Here is an 11,430-nt window from a genome sequence, read left to right on the forward strand (position 1 = left end):
TGTGTAAAAAAACTCAATGCGACCAACACATGGAATTAAAGGAATAGCACGAATTTTAAGTAAACTATCAACTTCTGGTTCATCGTCTATATGTAAAATATAATTTATTTATAAACTTTAGAGTTCACTTTCAATTATAAACACTGCTAATTTTAATTGTTCTATTTATTATCTAAACAAAGGACAATAATAACTATAGGTGCTCATATACACATCCGTTCTCATGCTTTGATTTGAAAATATTGCATCGATCATAGTCATACAGTCGATCGCTCCTCTAGTCGTACAGTGTTCCAGATTCACAAAACAATGACTGAACAATCACAAAATTTTTAAAAGCAGCAAAACTTTGGAATACCCGATACAGTCGTAAGTGTTGGCGTACTTTTCTTTTTATATTCGCTATATTATTTATATTTGTTATACTATTTCTTTAAAATATTTAGCAGCGTTCTTTTATTTGAAAAGTGATTCGACACTGAAACGGACACAAAATTGAGGAATGAGGCTAGCACATTTAATTGCTTTACAACGACAGCTCGTCTTCATAATGAGCTTATTCTCGTTGCATGTAGCATAATTCCAAGAATATATTAATGCTCTTAAATATAATATGTCTTTCTCAATCACATACCTATTTTAAATACCGAATTTGAGAAGTTTTAGATTATCTGATAATATATTTTTTTACGAAAATCTGTTCAGAACTTGAAGAAAACTATCACTTCGAGTTTATCAGTTTTAACCAAAATCTCACATGTTATTCCCATTGGCATAACAGTCTTACATACTAAAACTGAAAAGTTTTAGATTCGATTTTATTATATCTTTTTATTAAAAACTGCTATGGGCTTCAAGCAAAGTACAATTTCTAATAGTCGAAGTGTACCCCAAATTTAATCAACTCTTTTTATGAATGTGGAAAGCTTAAATACGAAAAATAGAAATTTTTGGAAGTTTCATGTAAAAGTTATTGTGGATTAAAAATATCGTCACGCACACACACACACAAAGACATCTTTCTAAAAATTGTAAAACGTGTTCTGAGGATCCTAATTTTATTCACATAAAACTCTCTGTCGAAATTTTGGACCAAAAACATTACCTCCCTTACCTAGGTACACTGGTGTGCAAAAATTAAGGACGAGACGGTTTTTTCAATATAACTTTGTAGAAAAGCTTTCCAAATCAACACATTTAATACCGTAAGATCCCCAATACGTAAGGACATGAGTAATGTAAGCAACACTTACTAAAAGAGAAATCAGAGAGATAAAAAGAAGCTTTATTGAAAAAATAGCATGGAGCGCAATGCGACTGAAGGCCGAAACATCCCTGTGATGGGTGTCCAGCAAGAAACATCCGGTCTTTAATAGGGGATATGATCTTCCCTGACTGCTAGGCAGGTTTCACAGCGTTCTGCCCATGCTGAGAATGGGGGTGTCAATGAGTTGTTGAGGCATTGTTGCCCATTCGTCGTGCAGCGCCAATCGAAGCTCCGGAATCGTTACTGGTGGTAAGGTACGAGCTGCCAAGCGTCTGCCTAGAAAATCCCACACATGCTCGATGGGATTGAGATCCGGAGATCGTGCCGGCCAATCCATAAGTTCAATATCCTCACTCTCTAAGAGCTGTTCGGCAGCTACTGTGCGATGACATGGTGCATTGTCGTCCATGAAAAGGAACTGCGGACCCATAGCGCCTCTAAAAAGACGCACATATGGAAGAAGATTCTCGTTACAATAACGGGTCCCGTTGACTGAACCTGCGTCGAAGATGTGAAGGTCTGTACGACTACCAAGCATGATGCCTCCCCAAACGAGAACACCGCCACCTCCATACCTGTCCCTTTCAATGATGTTCGAGGGATGATTGCGGCTTCCCCGCTCTCTCCAGATGAGTATGCGATGAGAATCGCTACTCAGATTGAATCTGCTCTCATCTGTAAAGAGTACTCGTCCCCATTCATTGTCTCTCCAATTCCGGTGTTCCCGGCACCACAGAGAACGCCTTCTCCGATGGGCAGGCGTTAGAGGTACATACCGTACAGGGCTTCGTGCAAACAGACTACCACCGTGCAGTCTTCTGGCCACGGTAAAACGCGATATCGGTCGTCCAGTCGCCTGTGTCGTGTGTCTAGCGATTTCTCCCGCTGTCTGCTGCCTGTTTCTTCTGGCCTGTAAGGCAATATACCGGTCATCTGCGGGTGTGGTTCCTCGTGGACGACCACTACTAAACCCCCGGATAGCTGTTCGTGTAGTTTGAAATTGTCTCCAAAGTCGTGAAACGATGCTGTGAGCAATTCTGAACTCTGCAGCCACACTTGTCACACTGCGGCCTTCCTCCAACTTCCCAATGATTCGACCTCGGGTAAAAGCATCCAGATGTCGTCTAACAGATTGATTATTCACCATTTCTTGCTGAGACAGCAACTAGGTGTGATTTTAACTGCTATACGGCGTGCAATCTCTTTGCCAGAAATATTGATCTTACACCGACAACATGCTTTATACTACTCAGACACTCCCCCATTACGTCTACCGGCATATCTGCGCATGTGCTACCGTACATCACCTTACTTAATCTCCTGATTTGTCTTTCTGTCCGCTCTGCCTCGTTCAGCTGATATGCTAATTTTTCGACTTCGTCATTAACTTTTGCACACCAGTGTATATATAGATTGGAGGGAGGTAAATATAATGTGCTTTATCTCCCCTTTAGTGGAACCGTCAAATTCCTGCGCGTTTCTTGGTTTCAAGGTCCCGCTAGTGTAAACAGTCTGTATAGGCTTCATGTAAAGTACTACTTCAGGCTGTGAATTTTACTCAAAATCTAATCAACTCTTTATATGAATGTACCGAGCTCAAATACGAAAAATGTAAATTTTTGGAAGTTTCTTATAAAAGTTACCGCGGACGTAAATAGTCGTCATACACATACACACAGACACTCAGACGTGATTCTAAAAAGAGTAAAAATGTATTGTGGGGAGTAAAAATGTATTGTGTATGTAGTTGGTGCTTATTCATCGAAAATACACTATCGATTTTTTGAACCGAAAACATTACCTTCCTTACCTACGTGTATAGGTTGATAGTAAAAAGGGCAAGTGAAAGTACTGGTAATTATTATAGCAAAGTCAAATTCCCTACGCAGCTCTGAGTGCTAAGCAAAACATCGACAGAAAGCACTTACATTCAGCAGTTTTCTAAGAATTATTTTTAAACATAATTATCCAAAACAAATGTGAGTGCTTGCTTAATCGCAAAGGCACGCATACGTACATGAAATATATGTTTTAATATAGGCTAAGTACAGAAAATGAAAAAAAGAAACGTTTGTGCGGTGATTTCCAGAGACAAAATTTTCTTATATTCTATTCCAAAAATAAAAAATGCGGACATTTGGCATGAGTACGGATATTATTCGAGCGCATATGATACATATTCCTTCCCATTTTCACTAGGCGTATGTCAATAAAAATATAACAAAATAAAATTTCAAACAGTACCTCAAAGATATACGCAGTATATCGAATACATAGTATTGTTTTCCTGAAACTATTGTCAAAGAAACCATGCTCATGGTTACGCACACACAACCATAAAAACTGCTTTCATTGCAAACTTTATAGCAGGTTATTGAAATTAAAATGATGTATCGTAACACATTCTAGCCAGACGTGCCAGACGTACTGTTCTAGCCAGACGTGTGTGTTGATATAATAGAACAAGGTACATTGGGCTAAAGAATCATGTTGTGATTACCCTATGTTATATGCCAAACAGCATAAATTTTCTGACACATATCCTGATAGACGTATATATCCTATTAGAATTATCGAATCTTATCGAGATATAGTGCTCATAGAGGCCCTAACAACGAAATACAAATACAGGATTAAACACCGACCTCAAATTTAAAGCTTTTTTTCACTTTGATTCTATACGCTGTGTATCGTTGTTCTACACACAAGAAAGATCGCACAACATCAGTATGTGTTACTATTGAAGTTCCAGTTTGCTTTAAAAAAATCTTTTTGTGATTTAATCCCAGAAGCAATAATAAACAGCATGTATAGCTTCCGACTATTTGTTCATGGCAAAACGTATAACTTAGATCTATATATTTATGAGAAAGGAGGATTTCCTCAATGAAACTGGTCCACACTTATGTTACTCTTGAGAAAGACAATTGAAACTTACTACAGTCAATATAACCAACTCGTTCAGTTGCCGGGAATAGAACCTAGAACAAAATCAGTATTCCGTATCTTTAGTTACTCAGCCATTGTAGACAGCTGTTAATGAACACTGTTGTTTAAAATGCAATGAATACAATGATCAGTGATCGGTGAATACAATTTCGGATGATCAGGACTGAGTATCACAGCAATACTTGAATTCAAGAAGATCGATCGCCCCTTTATTCCTTTCTGGAACTCCTAATTATTACGTCATCCAAAGCGGATAAGTGAATATCCCTCTGAATATCTAATCACTTGCATATTGTTAGCCAAAATGAAAACGTCTGAAATTGCCGGCACATCACACCACCCCTTTTAAATCCTGAAAGTTTTCCGAAGAGTATAAGTCATTCATATAAATAATATAATAAAGAATAAGTAAATTTTTCTCATAAATAAAATAACTCTGAAACAAACCTTTAAAAAGTGGTACTATTCTTCCCCAACAAGTAATGGCTCCTTTTCTGTTATATTGACCTAATGCCAATTCCATAAAAAATAATGGTATTCCTCCGACAGCCAACATTATGATGTAAGGAATAAGGAAAGCACCTAAAATATCACGGAATAAAAAGAAATTATTCATTACTGTGTTTAAATATTCACTTATGTTTAAATACATTCAAAATCGAAAATTGTATTCCAAGGCACTTTTAATCTTAGTAAAATCCGCATGCAAATTAATCTAAGACCGAATATACCTCTTAAAACAAAAACCAAGAATGCAACCGAATTTTTACCTGAATAAAAGCTAATGAAAGCAGCTGCGATGTTCCATATCGTTTCCTTCAATTCTTTATTATGTAGTAGGAGAGATTTTGTCAAGGAAGTGAGCCCTATTGTAGACACTCATTAAACTCTGGTTCGAAGCCTTTCCAACCTCACCCCTTTCCGGACCTTGTCAACTTGTTAAAATTAACAATGGAAATTTATATGGTCTGCCACGCTGAGTGTGCTTTTCCATTAGAACTGAGGTCTCCCCAGTAAAGATCTCATTGGATAAACAACCTGAGATCGAGAGAATGATCTAAGCAAAATCAATCTTTTTCAGATGAAAAAAATAAATGACACCTTTCGAAGCTATTAAAAACTGTTTTAATTTTCACTCATTTCAGTGTTCGATGCAACAGAAATAGATTCTAAAGAATTCACGTTATCCGCTTTTTTAATTTTTAATGGAAATTTTTGGCCTGAAGTATTATAATGAGTTTAATTTAACTCTCAATTTAGTTTAATTTCTCGGTAAAATATCAAGAGAAGGACCATGTACCTTAATACTTTACTCTGAAGACAGTAAAATTATTTCTGAAAACTTAGATTTAGGTTGACTATATATTTCTATTGCCATAATAAAATGAAAATTTTCCTGACATAACATTAAGGTTTAGATTCATTTTCATCTCCCTTTATTAAATGAAAGCTTACGATCGTAATATCTCTTAATGCGCTTAACGAAATATTATTATCTTCATTGTTAATTTAACTTAATCCTGTGTACCAGCTTATCTCTGTCACAGCATTTATATTTTGCTTTACTGGGTTTTAATATGTGTATTATATAATCTAATGGAAGCGTGGTGTTTACTAAATAAAATTAAGATTAAAAAGGAACTCAGTTCTAATTGTGTTAAAACAGTAAAGCTGCTGCAGATTTATTGATCCGCCTACTTTAATCTGTAAATTTAATTAGTAAGAAATCATACAGATATTACAACAATAACAATATTGTTCGTAATTATTGAGATCTGTATTATGCCGATCAACTACCTCTTGCATATTTGGCTGAACGTGCATATTTATTTATCCATGCATATTTGGCGATCCCCAGTCAGCCTCTGTATCATCATTTTACCCACTATAAAATAAGTGCTTTTTATTACTCCAAGATCTTTATTATGCCGTTCAACTGTTCGCACATATATGGTTCAACGTGCAATACCTTGCCCGTGCATATTTTGGCGATCCCCAGTCAACCCTGGATCATCATTTACCCCCTTTAAAATTTCACAGAGTCCTGGGGGATCAATACTGACCTCGTTTAATTCCCCTGGTTTAAATGAAATTTCATATAAATTAAACCCATAATTATAATTATTTATAATTATAACCATTAACAATTTAATAAATTATCACGTTAACCACACACATTGTATTTCATCAGCTGGCATATATATTATTAAAATCGAATGTAAAATATTGAATCGATTAGAAGATTCATGTTTATATCATTTTAAAGCAGCATCTTTCAACACCGAGTTTTAAATACGCTTTAAGATGCTAGATTTTAAATCTTAAAATTAAATATTTTCAAAGAAACCTCCCGAAAACCTTTTCACCTATGGCTTTATAGATATTTAAACAAATTAAAAGATTTTCCTTACGCATTTAAATATATCTTTTGTTCTTTATCTACGATCACAAGGAAAAAGAGGCAATGGCTTGTTTTCTGACAATTAGTTTTGAACTTTTGCCTTATCAAATTGCGCATACTCATTAAGATAATGATTTCCATTACAATTATTGCCAAGCTCCAGCTGAGCATTCATTAAGACTTCATTAATAACTTTTTCTTCGAGATGGAATTCAAATGTCTGAGAACAGTAATGGTATTAAATCCTTACAATTAATTTTTATTGTTTTAATGTTTTTAAATGCACATGTAGGAAAATTATTTATCTAAAAATATAAATAATTTAAGAAACGACGACTTTTATTTTTAAAGAATTTAAAACAAAATAATGTTAAAATACGTACATAATTTTCAAAAAGGTTGCTAAATTTATTTTAAAAGTGTTATTTCTTAACAACTTTATTCAAGATTGTCTAAAAATGACTATACACATGAGCATTAATCAACTTCAGAAGCTTAAGTTTCCTTTCTTTCAATATATGCTTTACATATAGGCATATCATACTTAAGCGGTCAAGGATTTGGGACCAACGATTACTGATATTCCAGATTTACGATGATAGATTATTCTACCACGAAAGTATGCTGGAAGGAGAGAGAAAATACATCATAAAACTATGCGGTCAAAACTGAATACCTTTCTGAAGAGTGCTGTGTTTGCTGAACCATTAAAAAATTCTAAAGTCTAGCGCCCAGAGGTACCTTTTTTCTAGCTGTATCAAGCCTCATCAAAAGAAACTTGAAGTCGAAGATTTTACGTATTAACTGGCTCTGCAGCCATCCAGCAGTTAATTTATATTCAGTGACTGAAATATATCAAGGCCCAATGCATTTCAGACGCGTACATTAATAAAGAGTAATTGAATTCTCATAATTTCGCTAATTTACTTGAAGTTTATAAAAGTTTAAGCAGAATTTACTAGCTTTGCTACTATTTCATTTTTTATGCATTTTTAAGATTGAATATATAATCATACCAAGTCTTCGACTTTTGTTTTAATGTATCATATGCACGCAGTAAATATTTCTCTCTACAAAAAAAAATTTTTTTTTTTTTTTACATGCATGTTTCAGGCTTTAAAGGTACAAATCTGTGGTAGCTTTCAACTTATCTCAGTTGTTATTTTTATCTTTTTTACAAATTGTTTCCACTTATTAGTCCAAAGGCATTTTGTCCCTGAAGGACTATTGTTTTCGTTTTGCGATTTTGCGTTGAATCACTATAAATGTTCGTTTCACTTTTCAAACTGTTGCCACCAAATGTTAAAGTCCTGCATTATATTTGAAGAAATGAAATAATGAAAAATCTGAATAAATGTATGTATATTTCTCGCATTGTAATAAAACAACGGTACACAGAGCCATCGAATTTTAATGACGTAATCCTCCTACGAATATGGGCATGTGGAGACCAAATTTGAAATTTGGAATGTGTTTTATTATCGATTTAATATTTTGTATACCTTTTACGAATTTTTGATTAACAAACTCAAGGATTTGAAAGCGAGCAATGGCAACACTCTACGGGGGGGGGGGGGAAATAGCTTTTTATCTCCAGCGCGCGGAGCTGTGTGTCTGAAATTCTAAAGATATTCTCATTTTAAAATTATTTTGCGACATTGCTATTGAATTGAATTTTGTGGTTTAAGTGCAAAGAACGTGATATTTAATAAATATAAGCTAACACACAAAACGTTAAAAAAACGCCCCTTTGGACGTAATTTAAAATCTGAAACTTTTCAGATTTTTTTTGTTTTAATTTAATTTAATTATTTCCACCTATTATAATTTTTCCACTTATTTTAATATAGCTAAAAATATACATAGGGAGAAGGAATTTTTTTTCATAATATGTTTACATTTTTTTTTCATTCTTTTCAAATGAATGTACAGTTACTTTCAAATATCTGCCTTTAAATATATATCCGCTACGTAATGTTTCAAATTCATGCAAAGCATGCTTAGAAATAAAGTTTCAAAAAAAATCATTTTACTTTTTAGTGGAAAGAGGGGGGGGATTTATATATAATTAACAACTCTTCTTACACAGTAAAAATAAAAGACACTGTAACTCGAATAGAAACATAAAGATTTGAGTTACTAAATTTTCTTAAGGAAGGAAACGGTTTTAAATTTGAAAATTATTTTTTTAATTGTTTATAATTGTCATTTGTAATTTGTCATTTGTTGTTTACCTTTTTATGCCCGTGTTTCTGCTAAGTAAAAACCAAATAAAAGCGTCACAAGATAGTACATTAGTTGCAAATAAAGAAATATTTTAAATTATTGAGGAAAAGGCATTAGTTTAGATATTGAATCAAAAACTCTTATTCTATACATAAAATAGTTAAACATATGAACGCAGTACTCACAGAACTGAAATGAAATAATTGTTTTGTTTTACACATCAATCAATTTAGAGAACATTCGATGGAAATTTCAATCGTGAAAGTAATTTTAACTGATACATACGTAGATAATTCTTATAGTGAGGTATGATGAATCTATGATTAATTTCTTGTTAAAAGCATAAAACAGCTGTTTAAAGAAATCAGAATAATATTTTGTATGATCCATTCTGAATCATCTAAATTTTTCCCAGCTACAACAATAGCTAGGAATCTATAATTCTATTATTCTGTATATTACAAAATTTTTAAGCAACTAGAAACTTTTAGGAAAGGTAAAATCACTGACGTTTACTACCTGAGCAATTTAAACGCATTTATTATTTGTCACACTTAAAAATAACATTCTATTTTATTAATTTGAGAAATATTTGCACTTTTGGGGCCAATAACATGAAAATTGTAATTCTGAAACTGAATTTATATCACATGTTTAATTCAAATAAAATTATCACAATTATTACTTTGGCTAATACAAATATTACTTGTTATTTTTTATTATTATTAATTGCTTACATATTCCCAAATATTACTTATTAATTTAAATGCAGGTTTAACAAATTTATTTTTAAACAAGACTTGAACAGGATGAAAAATTATTCGATTTCTTACTTTATGCACATTTACTTTGTATCTAATTCTATTCTGTAATTGTAATTTTTGAAGTAATCACCATATTACTCACCTCCTCCATTTTTGTAACAAAGGTAAGGAAATCTCCACACATTGGCCAAATCCACAGCAAATCCGATAACAGAAAGTAAAAAATCTGCTTTCTTGCTCCAAGTTTCACGCTCCAATCCATTACTAGATCTTGCAACTTCTTGCCCACAAACAGAAATGTCTTCGATCCTTGTGTCTTCTTTCATTTTGGAAATTTAGGAATTTATTTATAATACGCTGTTAGTTCAAGTTACTTTTTATCGTATTTTCTCATTTGAGTTTATTTTATTTGCCCTGTTAATCAATTATACCGTTTTTAGTTTAGCCATCATTATAAATGTGTCCCATTTTTTGATAATTATGTTTTCCAAAGTAGTCCCCATCATTTGATTGCTGTCATATTTGTCGTCTATATTAGGAAATACACTTCTTTTGTAGTTTGGTTATCAAGTTCGTATAGTTAGTTCTTTATATTGTTATAAACTTTTGGGAGTTGCAGAAGTACCTGTCTTGCTTAGAAGTCTTCCATAGCACAGAAGTCTTCCACAGAATAAAAAATTAAGAAATAATAATAATAATAATTGGCGTACAGAATAAATATTTCTAAGAAAAATTAAGGACTTATTAATATCTGCAATCGTTTTCACTTGATACCTTAAGCTTTTAATATAAAATATTTCAAAATGTTTTTAGTAGGTAACTGAAAACGTTTGCAACCTCTGTACTTTTAATATATACTAACGTAAGAAAAGTTACATTTTTCAGTAATTAAGAAAAGGAAATGGTAAAATTAAGAAAAATTCCTTTTCTTCCTGTATTTGCATTCGTATTAACAAGTGTTCGTTATTAGTTTTAGTAGCCTTTTGAACAGTCGCTCGTAATATGAATAAATTAGTGGAAAATATTCAACAGAAATAAAATTACTTTCCGAAGATATATATGCTTGTTCTTCGAAATTTCCCTTGTTCCAAGAATTGTCATTTAAGAATATATCCATTTTTCTTGCAGTTTTCTTTTAAAAGTGAAATTGTATCCATCACTTGAAAATACAAAATATACTTCATTTGCCAATATTGCTTAATTACGCCTTCAAATGATTTCTTAACTTCTCTATCTTAGATGCAAAATTTCTGTTGCGGTTGGAATAATATTTCCGTTGCTTTCCATCAACGATGAAGATGATGATATAATGAAATCCCCGCGCCGATTGGCTGACTCCAACAAGTTGCCTTTCCTTGAAGAAAACTGCGCGCGCATTTTATGACGTCACAGTCAGGATTCTCAAAAGAGGTAGAAAACTTCTAAGCGTTGAAAATTTTCACAATTTAGATTCTGCAGTAATCTTTTTTATGAATGACGCAAGTTAAAGAGCATCTTCATCAACAGTTTCTCGGTGAATCGCGTGAGTCTGAAGAACTTAGTATTTATTATCGCATAAAGAGTGGAATCATTCTGCATTTTAACGAGATTCCATGGTGATCAAAGATTGACTTTTATTCCAAAAGCTTTTGCAATGCAAAACTTGGAAAGTTATAATCAGTCATTGAATAAGATTACCGTATAATTTACTTAGAAGAGAAATATAATTCTGCGCATTATTTCGATAAACCTGCTATCGTATGTATTGAGTATAAGTCAGCTTTCTGCACATGAAAATAAAACGCTTAAAGAACGTAATATGTACTTTTCACTTTTACTTTCTT

At 32.9% G+C, this 11,430-nt stretch overlaps 1 protein-coding gene across 2 annotated transcripts in view; it reads right to left on the minus strand.

Moving 5' to 3' along the window:
• DAT (Sodium-dependent dopamine transporter) overlaps window positions 1-10,930 on the minus strand; it is a 76,359-nt gene extending 65,429 nt beyond the window's left edge. Inside the window, exons 1-2 of one of the 2 annotated variants that reach the window (XM_035361281.2) lie at window positions 9,750-10,926; window positions 4,664-4,798 (exon numbers count right to left, since the gene is read on the minus strand). In XM_035361281.2, the coding sequence (XP_035217172.1) occupies window positions 4,664-4,798; window positions 9,750-9,933 (319 nt within the window). In that variant the 5' untranslated portion in view covers window positions 9,934-10,926. Of the gene's footprint in view, window positions 1-4,663; window positions 4,799-9,749 lie in introns of both variants that reach the window. The other variant, XM_035361289.2, reaches the window with a different exon arrangement.
• Between the last annotated feature and the right edge of the window lie 500 nt (window positions 10,931-11,430).

Source organism: Stegodyphus dumicola, chromosome 5, assembly GCF_044657685.1.
Source record: "Stegodyphus dumicola isolate Sdum_Otavi_A_Nest chromosome 5, ASM4465768v1".
Lineage (NCBI taxonomy): Eukaryota > Metazoa > Arthropoda > Arachnida > Araneae > Eresidae > Stegodyphus > Stegodyphus dumicola.